General features: G+C 38.8%; 1 protein-coding gene across 19 annotated transcripts in view; it reads left to right on the top strand.

Annotated features, from left to right (window-relative positions):
* The window catches only part of PTK2 (protein tyrosine kinase 2), a 261,623-nt gene that overhangs the window by 117,318 nt on the left and 117,221 nt on the right, over positions 1-27,084 (top strand). For 18 of the 19 annotated variants that reach the window (XM_089518030.1, XM_089518031.1, XM_089518023.1 and 15 more), the window contains 3 exons: positions 5,791-5,957; positions 14,814-14,901; positions 26,913-26,992. In XM_089518030.1, coding sequence (XP_089374156.1) covers positions 5,791-5,957; positions 14,814-14,901; positions 26,913-26,992 — 335 coding nt within the window. Of the gene's footprint in view, positions 1-5,790; positions 5,962-14,813; positions 14,902-26,912; positions 26,993-27,084 lie in introns of those variants that run through there. The other variant, XM_089518040.1, reaches the window with a different exon arrangement.

The following is a 27,084-nucleotide window of genomic DNA, read 5'->3' as shown; positions in this document are numbered from 1 at the left end:
CGTTGAGCTGACAGGAGATGCCCCTCAGAAGTGATTTTAAAGCATTTACTAGCACACTTGTTTTCAGTATTGTTATATTTAAACTGTCATCTTTTTAAATAGTCTTCAAGAAGTATTTATTGATAGCAGCTAAGATGCTGTTAGCAAAGACTTGGAAAAATAGAGTGTTGCCTTTTTATTGGCAGATTGAATTTAAAAAGTCAATATTCATTGGTCTACCATAATTTGATTTTTCATCAAAATAGATTTAATCAGGTGTTAGGATAATATATTACTAAATATCATCAGTGTTGCTAACTACTCTCTTCAGTTTTATGAAAGAGGCAGAATGTTATTTGCTGGGGGGAAAGAGAAGTCATTCTGCATGTCTCCAGACAGACTTTTTCTTCATTCATGCTGGCTGTCAATTCACTTTGAGGAAGCTGATTCAGAGGCAGATGCAAACTCTTTGCAGGATAAGCTAGAGCAGGTAGATGCTGAGCAGAGAGTTCTTCATTTGCAGAGCTATGGCAAATCAAACAGAGACATTGGAGAAGGCATTGCCTTGTGCAAAAACTTAAGTAGAAGATGCCAAGAAATTAGCCAACTGGTGTGCCAAGCTTGAAATCTGTCAGCATCTGAGGGAAGTTCTTGGTTCCAACAACCATTCATCAAATAGGAGTATGCCCTTTTCTGTTGAATTTGAGGATCCTTGACCCTTGAACTTACTTAAGATGTATATGTTATCTTTTCTTTCTGGCTTTGTTTGTGTGATTGTGGCTTCTGAGTGATTTCAGAATGGTTGAGACATTACTGCTCTGCTTCCCTTTATTGGAGTGCTCTTGTGCTATTCAAATGTTGGCCCTTTGACAGTTTTTGATGTGTGAGCCATCAGTTGCTAGGCCACAGAGAGTTTCCAAGAAAGGATGAAATAGTTGTAGCCAATGGCTACCAGTCCTTGGCACACTAGGAAAAAATGCCAGTCCCTTACATCAGGAAGCCCTAAAGCAGTGCTCTAGGAAACATGTATATAACATGGACTGGGTTGTCTCAGCTGTAGGTGCTTCAGCCAGATGAAATCTTTTTTCCCCTTGAATTTGCTATCCTTATGAATGGGAAACTGGCTAATAGAGATCATTTGTAGCTATTAAGCTCAAACATAATTTGTTGACACCTGGCTACAGAATATGGGGCTAAAACACGCTGCAGAAATAATCCAGTTTGAGACCGCTTTAACTGCCCTGTCTCAATGCTAGGGAATTTTGGGAACTGTAGTTTTGTGAGATATTTAGCCTTCGCTGTCAGAGAGCTCTGGTGCCACAAGAAACTATACTTCCCAGAATTTCCTAGCACTGAGCCAGGTTAGTTAAAATAGTCTCAAACTGGATTATTTCTACAGTGTGTTTTGGCCCATGGTTAATTTTTTCATTCCTTGTAATATGCATGATGTATACAGCTGATATTTCTTGTTATTACTGTTACCCTTCTTCCCTTCCTGGGTAAGGGGATCGAGCGGGTGGTAGCAAACCAGCTCCAAGCAGTCTTGGATGACACTGATTATCTAGATTCATTTCAAACTGGCTTCAGGTCGGGATACGGAGTGGAGACTGCCATGGTCATCTTGGTCGATTATCTCCGTCTGTGCATCAACAGGGGAACTGCATTAATGAAAGGAAGTGCATACATACCATTTTGGCAACACTCTCTACTGCACAGCCCTTTATTAGTGTGACGGGGGTGTTACTGGCCCTCTGTGCCACCTCTTGGACCTCTCAGTGGCCTTCGATACCATAGACTATGGTATCCTTCTGGAACACGTGAGAATTAGGAATTGGAGGCTCTGCTTTGCAGTGGCTCTGTTTCTACCTCTTGGGCAGATTTCAGATGGTGATGCTGGGGGACAGCTGCTCTTCTGAAAGAGAGCTGACATCTGGCATCCTTCAGGGTGCCATCCTGTCTCCAATGCTATTTAACATTTACATGAAGCCACTGGGTGAGATCATCTGGAGACGTGGGGCGAGGTGTTATCAGTACGCTGATGACACCCAAATATATTTCTCTATGTCTCTGACTGTTTCAGTGACCAAGGAGGGCATCTCCCCTCTGAATGACTGTCTGAAGTCAGTAATGGATTGGATGAGGGAAAATAGACTTAAGTTGAATCCAAATAAAATGGAGGTACTCGTGATAGGTAACCCCTCTACAGGTATGGAGATAAGTCCTCCTGTCTTGGATGGGTTCACACTTCCCCTAAAGGATTGCGTTTGCAACCTGGGGGTGCTCCTGGACTCGTCGCTTCAACTGTCATCTCAGATAACGCGACGGCCATGAGTGCCTGCTATCAGCTTCAGCTGATACGCCAGCTGCGACCATACCTGGAGCAGTGGGGACCTAGAAATGGTTGCACATGCACTGATAACCTCTCGTCTTGACTTCTGTAATGCGCTCTACATGGGGCAACCCCTGTGCCACGTCCAGAAGCTTCAATTGGTACAAAATAAGGCAGCCAGACTGGTCGCTGGAAAATCTAAGTTCAACCACATCACACCGATTCTAAAGTCATTACACTGGCTGCCTATCAGCTTCCGGGCACAGTGCAAGGTGTTGGTTATTACCTATAAAGCCCTATATGGCTTGGGTCCAGCTTACTTGAAGGAACGCCTCCACCCATATAATCCTTCCCGCACACTCCATTCCTCTGGATCTTTTACAATCGAGAAGAACTAGATTAGTGATAACTTCCCAGAGGACTTTTTATGTCGCCGCTCCAAAAATCTGGAATGACCTGCTGGAAGAGATTTGCCAAATATCCTCTCATGAGGCCTATAAGAAGATGAGGAGGGAGCAAGCTTGTTTTCTGCTGCTCCAGAGAACAGGACCTGGAACAATGGATGGAAGCTGCAGGAAAAGAGATTCCACCTCAGCATTAGGAGGAACTTCCTGACAGTAAGGGCTGTTCAACTGTGGAACACACTTCCTCAGAGAGTGGTGGAGTCTCCCTCCTTGGAAGTCTTTAAATAGAAGCTGGATGGCCATCTGTCCGGTATGCTTTGATTGAGATTTCCTGCATGGCAGGGGCTTGGACTGGATGGCCCTTGCGGTCTCTTCCAACTCTACGATTCTATGATTCTATGGTTCTATGATAAAAACGATCCTCTTCTGGCAGGACTTTCCTGATTGATTAGGTCCTGAATGAAGAAATCTGTCCAGATTATGCTCCCATATTTGTTGTCACTTGTTTAATGACTAACACCTTTTGATATCATTGTTATGTATGTATTTATGTACGATTTTACTGTTATAATTTTGTACTTTAGGGAAGGTGGGGATGGGGGGATTCTATTTTTTTTATCATTTCTGTATTCTATAAACTCTGTTATTACCTACCTTGATCCCCAAAATGGAAGAGGCAGGATATAAATAAATATTTTATTTTATGTATTATTTTTATTACTGTACATTTTACAGGATCCTAATTTCTCAAGCCTGTTACTTAAAGCATTTGTTGTTCCCCTTCAAGAAATGTGTCTTTCTGCCCTGCTCTATGGGGCAAGGCTTGCTTGCTCCTGTTCTTCCAATGTGCAGTGGGGACAGAATGCTAAGTAGACCTCAACCCTTGCCTCAAGCCCATTGCATAATGCATTTGGAGTTCCTCTCCAAAAAACACACCCCATAGTATGCAAGTGCATCTTGTTCGCTGCTTCTAGGAAAAACTATAGAAGGCTCCTGAAGTGTGCAGTGGGGCAGGCTGCTGAATAGACCTCATTTTTCTAAAACGCAATCTTAATAAATTACCTATGATTTTTTTAAAAAAAAATTAGCCTAATTTTTTTGCATGCCATTGGATCAAGAAATCAGTCTGTGTCTGTAAAGAAAGAATTGGCAATTGATTTTCAGCATTTGTGTAATGTCTTGGCAAAGGCACTCCTAAGTCAGTTATTTATTTATTTAGCTACTTCATCAGTAACCCTGCAGTTATTTAAACAATAACTTAATCTTGACAGAATGAATGGGGTATAAAGGGGGAGGGGGGCTTCTTGATTCTTCCAGCTTCTTTCAGTCTCTGATCTGTTGAAAATCCCAACATATAATTTTAACTAGGATTTGAGTTTAATAATCAGCTTGAAAGTTTAGGATTTTTAAAATGGTTAGTCTCTTTCTCTACTCAACTGCAAATTATGACTTATTAATCAATACCCTCCACAGTTTTGCCTGATTTTAAAAAATCTTCATCGTTTTCCCATTTGCTATTACTATATTACATATTCTTTTTATATTGAAAAAGCACAGATTTATCATTATGCTCTCTGTCCTACTTGGCGTGATTTCTGAAATGAAGTCGGCGTGTCTCATGTGGACATTGTGCCAAGTTCAGAAGGCACAGCAAAATGAATGAATTGCATTCCATGGCTGCTTCTATTCATGCGATTAAGAGAAGGAAAGATTTGGAAGTGTGTTCATAGGGGGACTTCCAGACTACCAGGCTCTCTTAGTTAATTAACTGTGCAAAAACTGATCCTTTTGAGTTCAACTTCTAGAATTTTTGCTGAGCCATAGAGCTCTGGACATATTTTGCAGCATTGGGAAAGTTTGCACTTAATAGTAGCACCTCATAGCAAGGTTATTTTACAAGTGAGGGATCAAGTTATGTTATGATAACTGCTTATGGAACATGTTCCCCTTGAAAGTGCAGTTGATATTGGCTTTGCAATAATTTTTATGCCAGGTCAAAATGTTTCTGTTTGCCCAAAGCATTTTAAGACAATCAGTTTGTTTTATGCTTTTTACTGCATTTTGTTCTGCAATTGTTTGTTCCTTTTTAATTATATATTTACTGAGGTCTTGTGAAGAAGGACCACTTTACATCTTCATGTGCTAAGGTAGAAGAAGTACAAAAATTATGTTGATGCATAATTTATTTTAGCTCAATTTCTCCTTTTCTCATAGGTCACAGTCCTCTTAATTGTTTTAATGGCCATCAGCAATAGTGAAAAAACTCGGAAATATCAAACAAATAGCAAACTGCTTCCTAAGAGGTCAGGTAAGTGGTCATCTTTTACAGTATTGCACAGTTTTGAAAAGTTTTATGTCCATCCTTTTAAACCACTTGGGATATTTAAATGAATGAACTTTTGCAAAACTGTGCCATATTGTGAAAGAGCTACCACTGTTAGCACTGTGATATAGGCTCAGAGTGCTGTAACCCCCTTGTCTTCTCCCCTGCCCCCCCCCCCCCCCATCATATAATTAGACTCTGGTAGGAGTTTGTTGAAATCCTAGGATGAAGCTTGGCATAAGGCGAACAAAGGCTGTGGTTCTTTTGTGTGAAAATCTAAACAGAAGCCACTATTGCTGTTCAGTAGGAGTGCTTTTGTCGCTATGAATATCCATGCTGACCTTCAAGAACAAGCAAAGTAGGAATTGAGGAGCCTATGAGCAGCAGTTAACATTTCCCCCCATAATCCTTTCCATTCATGCACCAAGGTAGATGGAAATTTAATAGCAGTGCAGCTTGTAACCATGTTTTTTTACAGTTATTTTCACCATCAGTGTATTACTTGAATTAGCTTATCTTGGGCAACATTATTGTAAAATGCCACTATGGATTATTTTAAAATGTTGTAGCTAATAATTTATTATCTTTAAACAATTTTTTTCAAACATGATTTATAATAAAGGGAGATATGCTGTTCATTATATTACACAGTTTTATATACAGAATGTAAAAATTTAAAAGGTATGTACAGTAAATTACTTTGCTCATATTTGTATTTTATGTAAAACAATTCTTTGCATATTTTTTCTTTTTAGGGCATAATCCAGAAGATAGTGGATAGTCACAAAGTAAAAAACGTAGCCTGTTACGGTTTACGGCTCAGTCACCTGCAATCGGAGGAAGTTCACTGGCTGCATCCGGACATGGGAGTGTCCAACGTGAGAGAGAAATTTGAACTGGCCCATCCTCCAGAGGAATGGAAGTAAGATTAAACACTTCCCCACTAATTTAATACATACTGCTTTGAAAATTTTATTATATTACCCATATGTTGGGATGGAAAACTGCAGGAAAAAAATTGTGAGAACCTGTTTTTGTTTTTGATCTTCAGGAATGGGAATGTAAACAATGAAGTGAGAGAGTGTGATCCCAGTTTTGAGGAGGTAATGTCTGCTAGGGATAGAAAGTAGCAAATGGAAGCGTGAAAAATATAGGCAGGGGAACGATAGAGAATGACTGGCATAAATACACAGTAATGGTAGAAAGTTTTTCCCAAATGGTTCTTTACTGTGCCAGAGATCTGAAACAAGGGGAAATAGGGTGGTTTATCAGTTTTGCGTTAATTCCACTAGCAAGGCAAAGAAAGTTTCATTTAAATGCAGTCAGGTGAGTGGAGGAGCATTAAGGGGATAAGATAAGAAGCCAGAAAGTAGGGAGAAGTTGACCCAAGGCTGGTGAATCTAGGGTGCATTTGAGGCCATGGTGGGGTATGTGTGGCTTAAAGGGCTAGCTGTAAGGTGGGATAAATTTCACAAACTAGAATGCAATAAAAGAGTCTTGCTAGAAAAGACTAAAGACCTATTTAGTACAGCATCATGGTTATTATGGTAGCCCAGTGAAAACTCATGTGAAGTGCAGCCTCAAGCAGGACACAAGGGCGCTAATTTTTATCACTTACTGTTTGGGGTTGTTCTAGTATTTTTAGGCCATGGTAATGGCTACAGTTGGAAAAAAATCATGTTATGGAATTGTGGAGACATGTGAGTAGCTCAGAGGCACCTCAGATTGTTATAATACCTTTTGTATTTTTGGCTGTCAATGTGCCTTGATGACTGAACACTACATGATAGCCTTGAAGGTTGAACCTGCCCAGTGACCCAGATGATCTTCAGCATCCCTTTCCTCATGTTGTTAACATCTGAGATGGAGGGTGATGTTGAGAGACAGGACTTCCTCATTTCTGGCACCATGACTGTAAAACACCTTCTTGTGGGATGTTTGTTTGATATTCAAATAGTAGTTTAAAAGTTGTCTATATAGCTTTTGTGGAGAATAGGTCAGTAAAGCTTCTTTTTGCTTTCTATTATTGATGTTCCTTTGAAGCTTATGTATCTATTTTGGTTTGATATATGCCAGTTTGTGGTTCATTTAGCTGCAGTCAGCATATAAATATTTTAAATAAAATAGCAGTGATTTATTTGGGTGTGTGTGTAGAAAGAGTTAAAAATCTACTGGAAATATTGTTCCTAGTTTCAGATAGCTGCATCCTGGCTTTACTTGCTTCTGTAGGCAGCGGCTATAGATTGAAAATAACAGCACTTTGAATGAGCCTCCTAGAGAATCAGTTTCTCTGTAAACGATTGTCAGAACAATCTCTGAATAAACAAACCAGGCAAGTTACAGACTTCTCTGTAATTTCTTTGAGTCTTTTGTGCCTAGGCACATACAGTGTGAAACAGTTTGCAGTTAAGGTTGGACTTAAGGTGAAAACATTTTTCTTGCTTTCTTTTGTATCTTTTTAGCAGACTTTCCTGACATTAGCTATGTAGAAGTTTTTAAATTTTGCACGCAGTGATCAGGGGTCACCACTAATTTAGACTTTTGAGCAGAAAGATTCCCTGACTGGTTGAGGGGAAAACAAGATACTCATGAGAGTACATTCTCTTTCGCTGCTTCACAGGAATCATACAACAGCTTGGTTAGGACTGCATGATGTGAGAGCAAGGGTGACACCTCTGATTCTTTTTAGGCTTCATAATAAACCTGGACCTGGATATGTGTCTGGCTTTTGTATGGAGAACATATCCTAGTCTGCAAGCATGTATCCCGAGCAGTGTGGTAGCACTTGGTAATGTGAAAAACTGGTGGCTCCATCATTGTGACTAGGTTACCACTTATACAGCGCACTTGAAAAAAATATGTTCTGTGTTTGCGTCTTAGTGGCCTGCCTTTAGTCTGACAAGTGCTAAAGCGCATTACAACAAATCAAGTAAATTACCTCTGCCTGCGTTTGCTCCTCACATTAAATTAATATCTGAAATCTGAATGAACAAAATGTTGTTTTTCTCACTGAGTCTTTTTTTTATTTAAGTCATGTGTTAAAAAAATGAATATCTTTGTTACCTTTTTAGCAAATAAATTACCATTACCTGCAGAATTACATATATGACCATTATTATTTTGGGGGAAGAAATTCATGGTCAGCTAATAGTGTAAGAGCTGCAATGTTTCATTGTGAAATTTTAAAATGCCACTTTCTTTTACAATATTCAGTGATGCTCTCATGTCTGAACTTATTATACAACAAAGGTAATAACCCTTAAAAGCAAAGTTGGATAATTGTTCTGATGTTTAGCTGATTAGGTCATAGAAAATCCCTCATGAAAGCATCATGAGATGGTATAAATTATGCAATATCTTTCCAGACTGTCATTTTGTGCTTTATCAAAGTTGTGCAGCCTGTCATGCTCTCTTAAGCTATAGAGATTTGCTGGGAATAATGAAAACACTTCTGTCATAATTTTTTTAATACCATAAAACACAGCATTTTAGATCAGATGACAGTGCTTGTAAAAACATTTAGATTAGCTTAGAAGCAAGATCCTGCAAGGGTGCTTGAATTTAATAGCTTACTGAATCACTGTAATAATACATAAATTGGGTTTCTATTTTGAATAGCTTTAACTTTAAAAAATGTAAAAAGGGGAAAGCTTACTACTGTCAAGAGGAATGAAGTAATGTGACAACTTAATTCTGGCCACCTTTTCCAGTGCTTACCCATAGTAAATTGCTAGAGGACAACTGCAGTGGTTTGAACTGAGCCAGAAAGATATATACAGTGAACCCCAAAGACTCCCAGAGATTATACAAATTATGTTTTTCCTCCTGCTTTCTTCTGACAGTTATGAAATCACTCCTTTCTCACATTAAACACCTCTCTTGCCACAGACAACTGCTATTAATGCTTAGTGACAACATGTAAAGCTTATTTCAGAGAAATCTCACAATTTGGTCTCTGATTCTTTGGAATATGAAGGTCTTAGTCACTCTATTTTGTAATTGCAAAAATGCAAATACATGTTTTGATCTTAAAAAGTGGTTTCTGGTCTGTGTTCTGGGAAATGCTGGGACTCCTCTGAAGATTAATAGGGTTTGTTTCAATGTGGCAGGCCAATGTGAAAGATAACCTGCCTGTACTGTTGGTGAGATGCCGTCTTGAGGGGATTTCCAGCCTGAAATTATGCTTTGAGATTAACAGTTCTGTTCAAATGAAGACATGCTGTGTATCTCCATGCTTCCCTGTTGTATTATATGCACATATTATTTTCCCCAAGACACTGTTGGATCAGAACTCTGAAGATCAAGGTTCGATTTACTGCTCAGCCATGGAAACCCACTGAGTGACACACTCTCAGTCCTGGAAAACCCTGTGATAGGTTCGCCTGAGGTCACCACATGTTGGAAACGATCTGAAGGCACACAGCTACAATTATTATTCCTCTCCCAAAGAAACTGGAAAACAATTACTTGTGCCTCACACAAATGGGTTATCCTGCTTAGAGGACTGTTAGAAACCTTCTAGAAAGTTATGTAAGCGTAGAATCCTCACCGGCAGTTAAAGTAACAGTTTTGCCTACTCTTTCAAGGCAATAATCATTGTCTGGGATATTACCTACTTCACGGCCTTTGCCAAATCCTCCATCTCTGCCCAGGAGACATCACTCTGGCTCTCGTTGGTCTCGATAGTCTTGTCAGTCCCGCTAGTAGTCAGCTTCAAGATCATGTTCTACCACTTCAAGATCATGCTCTACCTCTGGTGCCCGTTCCACTTGCAGATTCAGTTCTATACACAGTCACCATCATTGACTAATCAGCCTCATCCATTCCATGGGTACCACAATGCTGGATGCTCTTGGATGTAATCCCAGGAATCCTGATACTCCATCTACATTCTTCATAAGCAGATTCCAGATACTGGTGAGATCTACGTAGACGCCATGACTACATTGCATCTTCTGCTAACCTCACATCAGCAGTCCAAAGCTCTGTGAGGGTCAGGTCAGGCCTCAAGCTAAGCAGAAAGATAAGACTTCCTTGGAATAACGGCAGGAAGCCTCCAAAGAGGGCACTGTATAGTTGAACTTGGTTTTTGAATCTGTTGCCACCACATAGCTTCTACAACAATCCTTCATGCTACTGGCACTACTGACTTGGACTCTGATTTGATTTCCAGCATCAGAGTCCCCTCCACTTGCTCTAAGTGTAATGGGTCCATCCTTCCTGGCAGATGACATCAAAGCGTTGATCAGATGATGTGGATGGCAAACTCTCTCAACTTGTTTGTGGATCAACCAAAATCTTAGATAGATGATCCTGTGTTCTGTCCGGTTCAGTCCCAAGCTAGTGTTTCTGCTGCCCTGCCAGTACTGCATTTTCTGGCCCAGATGGTTCACAAGTCTTGGACAACACCATCCTCGTTTCTGTGATATTTCCCCACAATATTATTGTCACCGGCACAAAAATTGAGAACCTCTACAAAGTTTAGGAACTGGATCTTCCCTGGTTGGGGCAACATCCAAAGCCTAATTCCAAAGTCAGTGATGCAGCACAGTCTTGTGTGTGTGTTCACACAAATGGGTGAAAAGATGCATCATCAAAAGTGAACCAAACAAAAATCTCACCTCATCTTTACTATATTGATTGATTGGTTTTATTGCCCATCTTGATTACAAAGATGGGACTCATGGTGGTTTACAGTAATATTGTGGGGAAATATCACAGTAAAATGAAAACGAGTTCAATTTATTTTTCATCATATTCTTATTTTTCAGCAGTTGAAACCATAATTTAAGATGTGAGGACTGACAATTGAATTCTTACAGTAATATTGGCTGTCATACTTTGGTTTTGAGACCTGTTTTCAAATGTTGAACATAAGGAAGCCAGCATTTAAAATGTGAAATGTTGCAGTGGTTAAAGTTCTGTGTGCAGTTAAAATTCTAGAATAATCTCCTTATTGAATTAGGCTGTCTGGAAATAGTTGCATTTTAAAAAAGAAAGAAATGCAAGGTGCCAGAGCCTGCAAGAGATCTAGGTTTTAGAAGCTTGACAACTTGTCTAGAAGCCCAGGATTTAAAAGTTCTTGTTTAAGCTGGGTATCTTCAGGTATAATGGCTTGTATTAATATGGTGATAACAATGTTTTCATAAGCTGTGACTTGAAGTTAAATTTGATTTGACACTGCCATGGAGAGAGTAGGATGATAATCACAGTAACAAAGGCATTTGGAATTGAAAGAAGATTATTACATTGTGAGAGCGGATATTTCATTTTTTGCTTGTGATGCAGAGTGTGTGACTAGTTAAGCATTTTTGTATCTTGACATTTGAAGTCAGTAAAATTAATGTATACAAAAAGTGCTGACAGTTTTTGCACAGAGTGAAACAATGATTCTGTATCAATTAACTCACATTTGGATCAAATGTAATGCTCTTGTAGGATAAATGTAACAGCTCTGAATGAGGACAGCACTTATATACCATGTTACATGTAAGCCAGGTTGTATCAGAGATGAATGTTGTTGTGTGCCTTCTAATCATTTCTGACGTAAGGCGAGGAGTGTGTGACTTGCCTAAGGTCACCCAGTAGGTTTCCATGGCTGAGTTGGGATTCAAACCCTGATCTCCAGAGTCATAATCCATATCATGGTAGGTCTTGTCAGAGATGCATAATTGGGTTAAATCTTGTGTGCAGCCAGAAATGTTTCCATGTTTTTATAGCAGCTACTGGCAAGAATTTGAAATTTGACAATAGCTTCCTCAACCTAATTCCTTTGTGATAGTGAGTTACATCAGAATTGTAATTAAAAATTAAAGGTGTATGAATGGTGATAGCTTTTAGTGAACCATGACAGCCTTCTTGCGGTTAATCATTTACCTGGACTGAATGAGAGTGACTTTTAAGGCAAGTCACCTTTCATGCTGCTCTGTGACCATAGAGCACAGGTGGCTAGACATTTTGAGGTTTTTTTTTTAAAAATGTGCCTGTTTGCTAGGCAGAAATATCCTCATTGGTTTGCCTTTGTAATAGCCCTTGAAAATGAGAGCAGGAATAACAGACAGTGCTCCCTCCTTCCTTTCTTCCCTAGAGGTCTGGCAAGAATTGTTTGGCTCCCTTAGTGTACATCACTGTTGATAGCCTTTCAATATCACCTGTCTGTGTGACATCATTAATTGGCTATTTGTTGTTATGTACCTTCAAGTTAACTCTGACTAATGGTGACACCATCCTAGGGGCTCCTTGGCAAGATTTGTTCAGAAGAGGGTTGCTATTGTTTTCCTCTTAATCTGGGAGAGTTGCCCAAGGTCACCTATATTGTCCACAGCCCACAATAGAGTCTATAACATAGCCATCCTCCCTGACTTTCAACAGGCTTAAACATTTTTCCTTTTAAAACTTGTAATAAATGTATCAGTTCTTAAATATTTGGCTCTCTTAGAAAACTATACCAAATATCTTTGTGGGGGGGGGGAGTAATGATTGTGGAATAGGATAACAGCATAGGGTTAGTGCTGTCAACTTAACACACACAATCCTGATATTTAAAATATATAGCATGCATTAACAGTGTTGTTAACATTGCATATAGCTAGGGCTTAAGAGTGCTGGGTCAGCATTACAACCAAACTGTGAAATAGCATGAACTGAGAGAATGTGACTTGCTTAAGGCTAGCCAGTGACCTTCATAGCTGAGCAAAGATTTGAAGCTGATTCCTCAGATCCAAAAACAACACTCCAGCTATTAACCAGTGTTAGTACTCTGTTGTAAATTAGATTACATATCATAAACATTGTTTGAGTTTAAAGAGAACACTTGTATTATATGAAGAAAATACAAATAGGCTTGTCCAAGAGTAAGATCATTAATGTGTTCATTGCTGTACGCATGTGTTGAGTTTTTGAAATTGCTACTGCATGTCTTACACTACAAAATTAAAGCACTTACTTGCAAAAGCTAGTATTTCATATTTAGTTACAGAAGCAGTTGTTGCTTTTAGTGATCAAGATGAGTCAGCATCCAGAGGCTCTAAAAATTACCATGAAAGGGTAACCTCTTTTCCTTACTGGCCTCAGTGCTCTACTAGAATAACAGAACCATAAAAGTTGGCATGGGCCTTGTGGCCCATCACTTCCAACCCTTGATTAATGCAGAATCTCCAGCTAAAGCATCACAACAGGTAGCTGGCCAACATCTTTGTGAAGATGTTCAGAGCAGGAGTCCCCACCAGCACTCTAGTCTGTTTGTTTCATTGCCAGTCCATTCTTACTATCAAGAAGTTCCTTCTAATGTTCAATCAAAATCTGCCCTCTTGTAACTTAACACTATTAGACCTGGTCCAACCCTCTGAAGCATCAGAGAACAGGCTTGCCTCCTCCACTCTAACAGCCCTTGAATTATTTTAAAAGTACAATCATTTCATCCCATCCCTCCGTCTTCTCTTCATCAGGTTGAACATGCTCAGCTCCTTCAACCTTTCCTCATAAGTTTTGTTCTTCATACTTCTTAACATCTTGTTTTCATACTTCTTATCATCAGCTCTGAACCTGCTCGAACTTACCTATATCCTTTTTAAATTAAGGTGTCCAGAACTGAACATAGTATTCCAGACAAGACCTGGCCTGTTACTTCCCTCGACTTGAAAACTATGCTTCTATGAATGCAGGCAAAAATAGCATTCTCTTTCTTTGCTTCAGCGTCACACTCATATTCAATTCAACTGAATCAGCAATGATCTCAAGGTTGCTTATGTACTGCTGAGCCATGTTACCCCATCCTATAAATATGCATTTTATATTGGTCTGTATTGAATTTCATCTTATTAATTTCTACCCAATTTTCTAGTTTGAATTCTGATTCTATCTTCTAATGTGTTAGCCACTCCTCCCAGTTTGGTGTCATCTCTAGACTTGATAAAGATTTCCTCCATCTCTTAATCTAAGTGATTGATAAAAATGTTGGCCCTGCTCAGGGCTGCCTTCCTGTTTGAAGCACAGCCACTGATAACACCTCTCTAAGCATATTTTTCCAACCAATTATGACCCCATTTGACAGTGTTCTCATCTATTTCACTTTTAATCAGTTTGCTAAGCAAAATATCAAGGGGAACTTTATCAAGTACTTTTGCTGAAATCTAGATAAATGGTTTTTTGTGGGTTTTTCGGGCTATGTGGGCATGTTCTAGAAGATTTTCTTCCTGACGTTTCGCCAGCATCTGTGGCTGGCATCTTCAGAGAATGCTTGCCTGGAAAAACGTCAGGAAGAAAATCTTCTAGAACATGCCCACATAGCCTGAAAAACCCACAAAAAACCATGGATGCCGAACATGAAAACCTTAGACTTCACACTAGATAAATGACATCAACTGCTAAACTCGTAACCCAATTTTTGAAAAAGAGAGAAGATCAGTTTGCAAATGCTATGCTATAAATTCCCCTAATCTCCAAGAATACAGTAGCTTGTATTTTGTGAGGTCAAAAAAGGTCTTTAAAAGTTTGTCATGACACATGTGGCTCTTTGAAAACCAGCTAAATTATACTGACATGCTAGAACAAGCAAATTCTGTGTTATACCTAATTTCAAGTTGTACCTAATTTCAGTACTCTTACAAGACAGAATTGCATAATTGTACATAAATATTTTATAAGCGGCACATGTAAACTTCTGTCTCAACCTTAATTTAAATTGCCTTCCGCTACTAAGAGGATAATATACAGAATTGTGTGTTTATAGTAGACAGAATGCACAATACATAAATTCTCAATATTTTTTTCCTTCTAGGTATGAACTGCGAATCCGATATTTACCAAAAGGATTTCTGAACCAGTTTATTGAAGATAAGCCTACATTAAACTTCTTTTATCAGCAGGTAAAGCGCAACCACCATGTACTGTATGTCTTTATATTGAAACTGGATTGTTTCAGTATAAAATAAAAGAGAAAAGGATTATAGTGGTACCTTAAAATCTAATGGAAGTATTCTAGCGTACACTTAATTGAAATATTCCAGCATACACTTTTGATGGTTTCAGTCCACTTCTTTCAATATACTGAAAGCCCACACTAGAGTTGAAAGAGAAGCCACCTCTATTTCAACATTTCAAAATGATTGTTGATTCCTCCACAGTCAAGTACCTATGCCATTTTCAAATGCAAGTTTTTATAGTATGGATGAAGTCACAAATTTTGCAGATGGCAGATGTGTGTAATCTTGTCTATTTTATGCAGATATTGCTGTATAGCTTCATATTTTTGTGTAAAATATACTAGTTTCCTATTTGGAATGTAGCATAGTCACCTGAGAGTTAACATGGGGGTGAACAAGACTTATGTAGGGATTTCATTCCATAATTATTTTAGCAGTTTTGATATGATTCTGCTGTGGTTTCATTGTAGTTGGAACTTGGATTATGGAACAAAGGTGGTGGTATTCTGCATGTGTGCCATTTTCTTAATGCAATGTTTAAAGAGATTGAAAAAGACTGCAGGAAGATTGAAAAAAACTGAAGTTGCAAAAATCATGTTGGTGAATATGGAGAAACAATTGACTGTTCAAGATCTTTGAGGCAACAGGTTTTTTAATCATTGGATTGTTTTGTTTTGTTTTGCCACTCAGTATTTTGGGATTGCAGTTTCTGTTTCAGCAGTTCATATTTTTATCATCTCAGTATTATCCAGGTTTTTTAAAAAAAAAAGATGAGAGGAAGTACTCTCTTGAACAACTCTAAAAAAATTTGCAATTTAATTTTCTTCCATGTTCCTATCCCCAACTAAATTCTGATCTAGGAGACAAAGAACTAAATGTGAATGGAATGGGGGGAATCGGGGAAAATGCAAATGCCTCTCCTGGTTTTTATTCTTATATTCACCCAGGTTAGATCTACAGACAGATGAACTTTTGAATGCACTTCACATTGGACCATAGTTTCCTCCCAAAGGCCAACTCTTGTCTTCCACCTTTTCCTTTTTGTCTCATTAGCATTTTTTACTCTCACTCTTCTGGAAAGCTCTGACATAAGCTCAATGTTAGAAAGGGCCTAAAAATGTACATCCAGCACACTAGTTTCTTTAGCTGTCCTGCAGCCTTATTTACTGTATCTCCTTCTTTCTCACCTCCCTTGGAAGAAAAGTTAAACTACTGTCCTGTCCAAGTGGCTCAAGACCTGCGTTTGCATAGCAAATGAGTCTCTAAGTCTCATAATCTGCTTCATGGCTCACTCAATCAGATCAGCAACCTCATAGTTTCCCTGTTCAACTAATGCCTTGTTGGGGGGGGGGGGGGAGCTGCATCATGGTTCAACCCACCAAATACTACAAACTAGACAAATCTGTATCTGCAGAGGCTGCTTTCAACAGATGAGTCCTCTGTATGGAAGGAGAAGGAGATGTGTGTTTAACACTTATTGTGGTTACCTTGTTACTCTCTAAACCTCATTTGTACTGTTTCTTACACTTCTTGACTCTCGGAGTCTCTCATCCTCCTCCTAACTTGGCCATGGGGAAAACTGAGGGAGAAGGTGGGAAGAAGGTGCATGCACGCGCACACACACACATACGGTCCATGGATTCCTTATCCAAGGATTCAACCATCTGTGGCTTGAAAATAAATATATACACATTTCAAAAAGCAAACCTTAATTTTGCCATTTTATATAAGGGACATCATTTTACAATGCCACTGTATTTAATTATATTGAATGGGACTTGAGCATCCACGGATTTTGGTAGCCACCGGGGGGGGGGGGGGGGTGTCTTGGAACCAAACCCCAGTGGATACCAAGGACCCACTGTATTTACTGTATATTCATACAGTATTTTACCAGCTACTATATTTTATGGTTATTTAAGACTCTAAACTGAGTTTTAGTCTTGAAAATAATTTGAAATACCTGTAAGATTCTGCCTTCTTTCAAATAGCATAATCTCCATTAGGGTGATGTGATGTGTGCATTCTTCAGTAGAAGGACGTAGTTTTGATAGCAAGGGTACCTATCTATGGCAAGTGGTTACCAGACAACATGCTTTCTCAGTCTTCCAGTCTGGAATTCCTTTTACTATTTGATGTTCAAAGCCAGATTACTAGGATATAGCAAATCACTTGTGACTATGAAGCTGAAGGAATCAAAGGAGAAATGAGTAATTTTATCCAAGAAGTATTATCCAGTCAGGCCACAGTAAGTTGCCAAGAATTCATCAGGCCCCTTTTGAGCTCGGTATATGACATGCCCATGGATTAATGGAAAATCTACTCTGGAGAGCATAGCAGACACAGTTGTGGTGATGCAACATCTCTTCATTACTACAACCATCCTGGAATAAGCCTTAAAAGTTAGCTCCAGTCCAGCACCTGAGATTTTATTTTGTATGTGCTCAACTTATGTTTTCTGTGAGTTTTTCTAATATAATAAGAAAAAACAATACAGAACTCTAAGTGATAGGAAACACATGCTGGAGTGGGCATATCTATTGCCAGATATATTTTTCTGTTACAGAGATCAACTATAGCATTGACAGACAGCTGACCATGTTAAAAGACAACTTCCTACTGACAGTTAAGAAAAACAATGCAGATCTATCAATTTCTGAAGACAGACCATCCCTCTTCCTAAGTAGAACTTACAAAGTATGTAAACTAAAATCTGCCCCAGTATTGCCAGAGGAGAGGATTTATTTCCATATCATACCCCAGCTTCTGCCTCTGAATAAATATTTTAAAGTTATACATTAGGTTGCTTATAGGGATAGTTTGGAGTAAAAGATCAGCAGTTACTGAACATGTTCAATACTTGTATGGCTCCCACTTGGATAGTTTGACTTTGCCACAGATTTTAAAAGCAAAAGCCAACAGAGACAGCTGGGATCTGCCCACCATGACAGAAGGGATATTTTTAAGTCATTCTGCCCCACACAACCTCCTGTTCGCAGTTACTTTACTGTTAGCAGTTCCCCCAATGATTAATGTCATTATTATTAGAGAGAGGGCCTGCATAATTAGTGTAGGATGTCAAAGATCAGCTTGTATTAATGTTGCAACTGTGGCCCCTTTTTTAAATAAGGCAGAGCAGCAGTTGAGGGCAGATGGCAGATGAGTGTTACCCCAGTGCCTAATTGTACTTTTAAAAGCCTTAAAGAAAAATAGTTGTTTTTATTTTCTTTGGTGTAAGCAACTCTTGTTTAGTGATTCATCTGCTGCAAAGCTGGCAGAAACAAAACAAAAACAAAACCCACCACTAACTTTACAAAAAAAAAAAAATAGAAACAAGGAGGACTGAAATTTAAATATTTTGTAATCTTAAACGTTGTGATGTCTCCATGGAACAGGAAGCAGAGCAACTGAGATGATGGCCTTAATTTATACCAGCTAGTGTTCTGAATCTGTGTGCTCATTTTATGTTGCCAGCTAACGCATTGAGTTTGATATCTAAGGAAGATGTTGCTTGCAGCACTGTCCAGCTAATTGAGGCATAGAGGTCAAGAATGCCTAAGTTAAGCATAAAACTATGATCTTACAGTTTCCTGCTTCTGCAACTATAGTGCTAAAATTTGGAGAAATGTTCCAAATGTTGCACAAATTATAGAGGTTAGCATCTCATTGGTAAGCTCAGTTACACTATGATGCATACACACACCTGCAATCTCTATCTTTCCTGCTTGGTTAACTCAGCTATGTATTGAGACTTGAGAAGAGTGATTTCAGAATGATACTTCACGCTTAGCTCTGCACGAAACTTTTGTCTGAGTTTCAGAGCTCATATGTTCAGATGGAGAATGACTGTATAGATTGAAAATAACTTTAGGTTATGATCTTGCAAACAGATCCTAAGAGTCCACCTGAATACTCTGAAATAATTTCTGCTGGATTAATCCCAATAAAGCTACGTTAGGAATATGTTAGCAACATTAGGAACTGGTCTAAATACTTTTTCCTGAATTATGCTTTTGCTGAATTGTTTATCTTTGGTCCAAAACATACTGCAGGAATAATCCAAACTGCTTTAACTGCCCTGGTGCAGTGCTAAGGAATCCTGGGAACTGTAGCTTATTGTGGCACCAAAACTCTCTGACAGAGAAAGCTAAACATCTCAGAAAACTACAGTTCCCAGAATTCCCTAGCATTGAGCCAGGCCAGTTAAAGTCATCTCAAACTGGATTATTTCTGCAGTGTGTTTTGGACCTTTGTTATGGAAAAAGAGGTAACAAAATTTTAATTATTACACATCTCATTTATTGGAAATCTTGTTTGAATTAAATCCCTGGGCTGTACTGAATATACCTGCCTAAATATTTCTTGCTCTAGCAGAAAGTAGAAGGCATCTGATTGCATGAAGTGCATCCCTTCTAAAAAGAAGCAGCTGATATGTGTCAGAGTAAGCATGCAATTGGCCCTCCTTATCCACGGATTTTTTTATACATAGGTTCAAGCATCCACGGTTTGAAAATATTCAAAAAAAGTATAAATTTCAAGAATCAAACCTTAATTTTCCCATTTTATATATGGGACACCATTTTGCCATGCCATTGTATGTAATGGGACTTGAGCATACATGGATTTTGTTATTCATAGGGGTTCCTGGAACCAAACCCAGCAGATAACAAGGGTCCACTGTATAATTTTGGTCGTGTTCATACATTGATGTAATCCTTCCGTTTTTCGTATATACTGTGCTAATCACATTTGACAGGAATTAAGGCTGCTGGCAGGTTTTACCATTTTCTCCTAACATAGGTTTTGATCTTTTGAAAATGACTAGTCAGTGCGACTGCAGCAACTATAGGACTACAGCATTAATTTTCCACTCAAACAATGAAGCAGTACTTGCCATACTTCTGATACAAAACCATGCTTGTTCAAAACTGGAGTCACACTTAAAAGCAAGAGCTCTTCATCTTAGAGGTTAAATACAATATTTTAGTAGTTGAATTAATTTTTCTTTTATTAACTTCCAGCTTTTCCTGACCGCACACCACATTAGTGGAGACAACCCATCTCCTCCCAATCAAAATAATAAAGTAACTAAAGAAAATTCCATCATCACTGTCCCCACTCAGTCCTCTGCTTTTTTCCACCTTCTATAAGCGAAATCCTTTCCTAGCCAACTGTTGCACATCTTAAAAGAGGACAAGTTCATTATCTACTAAAGTAACCTATTTGCTTCATTGTACAACTTAGATATTCAACCCTAAAGTACGCTCCTTGAAATTCATTCCCCTTCAGAATTGAAGTGGTACAAAAAGAAAATCTTTGCAGGTTAATGCATCTGTAATATATGGTCCCGGGCACATAGAAAAGACTATCTTCTATTATAATTAAACCTAATACAGTTGATATGATTTGTGACTTTCCAGCACATTTGTTTTGCTGGGAGGCATTTGATGTTGATATCAGTTGTGTTTTCTGCCACTATTCTTAGCTGTGGACAAGAGTTTATTCTCCAAGGATAAAAGGAACCAATGGACCAACATTAGAGAGTAGGGAAGATGTGGAACTGTGTTTGGGTTAATCCCATTTGTGCTCATTCAACCACTACTGCTCACTTTTCTTCTGTGAAATTCTTGCTTGGTTGTTGCTGTATTCATTTAAAACCATATGATGAGGATCAGTTGCACTGATATAGTAGACACCAGCTAGTTATATATAAGAAAAATAAGCAGCTAGTCCTCCATATTTATTCACGGATTCAAGAATCCACGGTTTTAAAATATTTTTAAAAATATATAAATTTCAAAAAGAAAACCTTAATTTTGCCATTTATACATATGAAAAAATGCTATAGATTGAAATAATTTTGCTTCTCCTTTGGAAATTTGAATAGAATTCATTCTGCCCCATGTAAAGTAAAGATGTAAGAGCTTTAATTTTATCTTGCTAAACAAATTGCATTTCTCCCCTTTGGTGTAATTTTTTATTATATAAACAAAAAGTTATGGCACTTTAAAAAGAAATTGGTGGTCTCTGGTGTTACTACTGGCATTTTAATTTGTATTTTTCTTTACATGTTTCTTTCAGTATGAGAGAATATGCAGCTCAGGATGTTTAAATACTTTGCTAAGGTTTCATGCACTATGACTCTGATGACAAAAACCATTAAATCCCATTAAAAAGAAAGACGAAAAAAGTGATTTTACATGAGCACATACTGCTTATCTGCCTTAATAGTTTGAGTTTTCAGTCTTCTGCATTCCTATGTTAAAGTGGTACTAGGAGATTATATAGAAAAGGCTGCAAAATTATGGCTACTTTAATTGTTAAGAGCAACTATACTTGGACATTGAAACAGAGGAATCACAATTCTCTGTCAAATGTAGCAGGTAAAATGGAATATTATCACCAGCAAAGGTTTCCTTTGCAAGACATTGAAGCTGGCTCATAAATTAAGTGCTCTTATGGTGCTGGTGTCACACACTGTGACCTAGGGAATCTGGATTGAAATCCTCCCCTTACAGTGAATTTGTAGCCATTTTAATTTCCTTTAAAATTGGGGCAGAAATATGCAGTGGGCACCCATCGTAGAACCTGCTTTCCCTCATTACTTCCTTATGGCCCTCATTTGCATGGAGCCTTGGGACCATTTTCTCAGCCTCAGCCTGTCGAGAGATCTGCTCGTTTTGGTGCTGCTTCTGAGGAAGTGCATCGTCTAAATGCCACACTCCCGGAGCGGCTGGAAGTACTGCTGTTTGCCCGTCTGTTTGAACCTTGGACTGTGGACCTTAGTGATTAGAACTACATGAAAAATGTAGCCTGAATTTGGAAAGTCAGTACAGTCAGGCCTCCACATTTGTGACTTTGACTTTTGCAGATTTTTTGCGGATTTGATTAATATGTTTTCTTTGAGAATCTCTAGGTCCTCCAGCACAACTTTGCTGAAAATTGACCATAGAGTTATGCAGAAATATATGGGATGCAGTTGCATCCATGGCAGTGGCAACATCTTCTGGATGTTAGAGAGATGAAAGGTGAGCTTGAACACCCAGCTGTTATCTGTGAGTAACATTTTCTTGGGTGTGAAAGTCAAACCATATACTAAAGCATTAAGTTCACATTGTTCAGTACCATTTACTGGAGGCAGTTGCCTTGCAGCAATGGCATAATTATGTATCATACCAGTATTGTCCTACCTAACCACTAGCTGATGTGGGAAAAGATTATTTGCTGCTGAACCTGGAGGAGTACCATGGGAGTGTTCTGTTGTGTCATCCTCCAAGTGAGATTGAATTCTAATCTCTTTGCCCCCAGCCCTGGTCATAAGTAAAAGATACTTGCATGAGACAGGAGGGAAAGAGCAGTTTAGCATACACCTCTCTTAATAAAAGAAGCAATTAAATTTAAAGATAAGGGAAGTGGAAGAAATATTTCCATTTTATCTGGTTAGTAGAAGTGTGTCTTAAAGTAAAATAAATTCAACCATATTGCTTTGGAAAATGTTAAATTATTTTTGTTATTGATATGAGATCAAAATGACAGTACAGTCCGTCCTCGCCTTACGCGGGGGATCCGTTCCGGATCCCTCCGCGTAAGGCGAATTCCACCTATGCTCGGGCCCCATTGGAAACAATGGGGCTTGTGTGCGGCAGCGCGGGGCGCAACAGGCGCGTGCGCCCATGGGACGCGCCGCCCCGCGCACACGCCGCGGCTTGAGCGCATATGCTCAAGGCCGCGTATGGCGCATCCGCGTATGGCGCGGGCGCACTGTATTTTGATTTTGAGAAAAATAGTATCTTGGCATATTTTGACAGGAACCATACAATTCAAGGGAAAATGTTACACTAATTTAAATCAGCATGCTGATCTGATTAATGTAATATGACTCTTTTTGCAAAGCAGCTTACAAGGGTTTTAAATCAATAGACTAACTTCCTGGGGAAATTGCATAATTATAAAATTAATGTAATTGAACAGCAGTTCTAATTAGTAGATATTAAGCTCACAATCATTTTCAGGAATTAAGCAAATATCCACCAATAAATGTAAAATAATGCCTTGCTTTTAGTGTAATTCTGTTAAGCTGTGATTTGTTATCTGTAAACTTTCAAGTGTTTTGAAGACGAATAACTTTATCAGAACAAAGGATTAATAATAATTCATGTTTTTTCATAAAGATTATCTCTTGTTCATAGTTATACATTGGGCTGCTGGTTATTAACCATTCTTAAGACCACCAGAGTTGTTGAAATAGCCAGTGGCAAACTCAGTGTATCCTTAGTTATTATTGTTGCAATGCACATGTAAAAGTAAGAGATATTTGGGCAATAAATTATAATATAGTTTCTTTAAAACCTAGAATTGGGTGAGTGCTGTTGCTATCTATGCTTATCCTGTTTGTTAGAAAGAGTTTCAGTCTTAGCTTTTGTAAGGTCCTCTGGTCATCTTGTCTAGGCAAACAATATATCTCCTTGTTTAAGTGATTTATAGCCTCTCTGTTGCCTGTAGTGCAGCTTTGGCGGTGGCTGTGGGAAACCATGCATACAATCCATACTAAATGTCAGTTCTTCTTCATGGTCTCTGTGATTCACACAAATGGGTTATCCTGCTCCTGGTCAGTGCATCGTTCAGGACTTCTGGATTGTTATAGAAATGTTTTGGCGGTAGCCCTGCCAACCTTCAGCAGCCCTATGTAAGGGACTTTCCACCAAAACTGCCAGTTACTTTTTGTCTGCAGCTGCATCAAAGGGATTGTGTTTGTCAACTAGTTTATGTTTTGGATAATGGCCTCTCATTGCTTCAGTACCAGTATTGGCTGGACTCTTTGGATTGTCTAGTGCTATCAAAGTTGCCCTGGCCCTCAGGACTCGATTCCTCATTGCCACTGCTCAAAAAATGTTCTCTTGTGGCACCAAAATTCCTGGACACTTCAAAGTTTCTCAGTTATTTGGGCAAAGCTTATGTGGTTGCCACTTGTGCCACTATACGCCTTCATGCTCCAAGCAAAGGGAAACAGGGAGTTGTCTTCACAGTCATCTACCTCTGCTGGGATGAAAGAAGCAGAGAGGTCTTTGAAGTCTGCTTCAGTCAATCAGACAGTTCCTCCACTTAGTGTGGCAGACCCCATTTTGACCACCTTGAAGACTGTGCAAAAAACCTAGTAAATGCCAGTTTTTGGAATTTAGGTCCTACAAACTCACATTTTGCTATGGCTGTGGCTTGCTGTTGTGCCCTTTCTGACCATTAGTGAACCTGTTGTGGTCCTGTTTTGCACCATATACACACATCTCCCTTTTTAGTAATTCATCCAGACTTGTATAATCAGTTGGATATTCATGAGAAGCTAATTATCTTGTTTTACAATAAATAGTTGTGTTAGTCTGTTGCAGCATAAAAAAGAAAGGGGGGCGGGGGACGAATCAAGCAACATCTTTAAGACAAACTGATCTATATTTCTGAGAGCTTTTCTGAGCTTTTGTGGAAGTTAATTTGGAAGATTTGTGTCCATTGTACAGTCGACCCTCCCTATCCATAGACTCTTTATCTACAGATTCAAGCATCCATGGTGTGAAAAAAATTAAAAAAAATATAAATTCCAAAAAACTAATATTGATTTTGTGATTTTATATAGGGACACCATTTTACTATGCCATTCTATTTAATGCAACTTGAGCATCCATAAATTTTTGTATCCACAGGAGTCCTGAAACCAAACCCCAACAGATACCAAGGGCCCACTGTAGCATCATCTGTGCAAGAGGACAAATGGGCACAAATCTAACATTAGAAATGGAAGTACCCCCCTAAAAAAACCAAAACCAGTTGTGGAGTATTTCAGTGTTCCCGAACATACAACATGGAAATTTAAAATGACAGTTCTCAGACCAAAACAAAAACAAACAACAACAAGAAAACTGGAATGAAAAACAACTAAATTGAGATATAGTCACAATTTCCACCCTGTTAGCAGACATATGAATGGAGATAATGGTTTCATAGCACATTACATCTATTAATACCAGTGTCATAACTCAACCTCTGGAATCTGAGGAATCTGACATAAAGGAGTTGGATTTTTAGGGCTTTAAAGCTACAGATGACATCAGCCTCCCCAAATCTGAGAAACTGGTGGGCAAAACTGTGGAGGGTCTCTCAACTTAGTAGAACTTGGTAGACACTGATGAGAGTCCACTGTTCTTTGAAACCATGAAAGGAGAAGGAACAGTGTTGTAGAAGTCAATGCTGAATAGGAAATGCTGACTAACTAAACACGTGGTGTCCAGTGTCAGTCACCTATAAATCTCCCAGCAATAGCAGGGAGACCTTATTGCTTGCAAATATTCAGTAATTCCAACTGACAGTATTCTCAGTGATTGTGCATTCTTGGGATTCATGACCTCTGGAAAGGCTATGTTTAACATTTCCTTGTTGCACCCTTTTTGGATTTGGTTATGTGGACTACTGACTTGGTGTAATGACTTCTGGACCAACTGAGACCTTGCCCTTGCAACTCCCTTCATCTTCCATGAACTTTCTAGTTTAACTGTGCATGACCTGGACTGGCTTGACTTAACTGTAGCTGCTTTCTCTATTGTAACTTGTCTGTCTGGGCTCTTGTGGCCTGTAGATGTAGGACAACCTGAGTCTTTCCAAATGCACATATAACAAAAGGAATCTCTGCCAAAAAAAAAAAAAAAGAAAAAAAAAAAAGATTCTGCCCCTGCCCCCCAGAGCAGATTTATCAGATTTATCACTTTCATTTGTTAATACTAAAATACTACTTCAGAGGTCACTACCAGTTATTTTAAAGATCAGTATCATTTCATACAACACTTGGAAGATTCATGGCCAAAGTTACACCCTGTTCAACACCAAGGAGCCCTGGTGGCACAGTGGCTAAATACCGGTACTGCTGCCATTCACAATGTGAGTTAGATCCCAGCCAGGTCTCCAGAGTCCACTCAGCCTTGCATCCTTCTGTAAGTTGCTAAAATGAGTATCCAGCTTGTTGGGGGCAACTACTTTACATGTTGTAAACCATTTAGGGAGTGCTTAAGTGCACTGATAAGTGGTTTAGAAATGCACTTGCTATTGCCATTGCTAACTATGCTCAAATGCCTGTGGTTTTAATATGAATCTCAGTGCATTTGAAGACATGGAATGATATCCATGAAAGCTCATTTGAAAATACACTGTAAATCAGTTAGTCTTAAAGGTGCTGCTAGCTTCCTTTTGCTCCCTTCCATTTCCCTTTATATCCTTGTTTTAGAAAATGGTATTCAAAAGTGAACTAATACTTCCGTAATAGCTTTGCTTATTCATGTCCTGATTGGTATGTTAATTGTCAAAACTATTCTATCTGCATATGCAGCTTTTGGGAGAGCAGTATGGATGTGCATATGCTTGTTTGCATTTACTCATTTGACCAGCCTAATTGTAAAGTGGGACTTTCAGAGCTGAAGCAAATACAGAGGTGCACTTCTCCTTAAGGTCACAGCAAATGCTTAGAGATGCATATGGATAAATGTAAATGCTTCTCCACTTGGGTAGCATCTCATCTTGAACACATGTGGTAGGAAAGGCAGCACAAATGCTTTGCGGTTCCTCCTCTTGTGTAACAACTGAAGCAGTGAAGCATCATGGTTTATCAGTGGTGACATCTGTAAGTTCCAGATGCAGGGACTGCTCAGACATTTTTCTATCAGGGAAAGGCAGAATGTTGTTCCTTCCTTCTTGGACAGGAGACTTGAAAACAGTGATCTCCCTCCCTCCCTCTCTTCTTTCATTAAACAGATCTATTTTTAATTAGACACAGAATGCATTGGTTAGTGCTTGAGAATGATTTAGCACCCCCACCCACCCCAGTAAAATGATGGAACTGGCTTTGAAAAACATTGCAACAAACAATGAGTGTGATCTTTGAGTGAAACAATATTTGTACTATTCTTGTTTTACTCTAGGTGAAAAATGACTATATGGTAGAAATAGCAGACCAAGTGGACCAGGAAATTGCCTTGAAGCTAGGTTGCCTTGAAATCCGGTAATGTAGCAGTTTTAAATTTGCATTAGTCAACTTTTTATTTGAAAGTTGAACAATTCTTATTTTTAATCTTCCTGAGCAATATCAACACA

Source organism: Sceloporus occidentalis, unplaced genomic scaffold (assembly GCF_023333645.1).
Source record: "Sceloporus occidentalis isolate IW3139 unplaced genomic scaffold, rSceOcc1.0.p SCAF_3, whole genome shotgun sequence".
Lineage (NCBI taxonomy): Eukaryota > Metazoa > Chordata > Lepidosauria > Squamata > Phrynosomatidae > Sceloporus > Sceloporus occidentalis.
The sequence above is the reverse complement of the archived record's forward strand: the minus strand, read 5'-3'. Positions and strand labels throughout refer to the sequence as shown.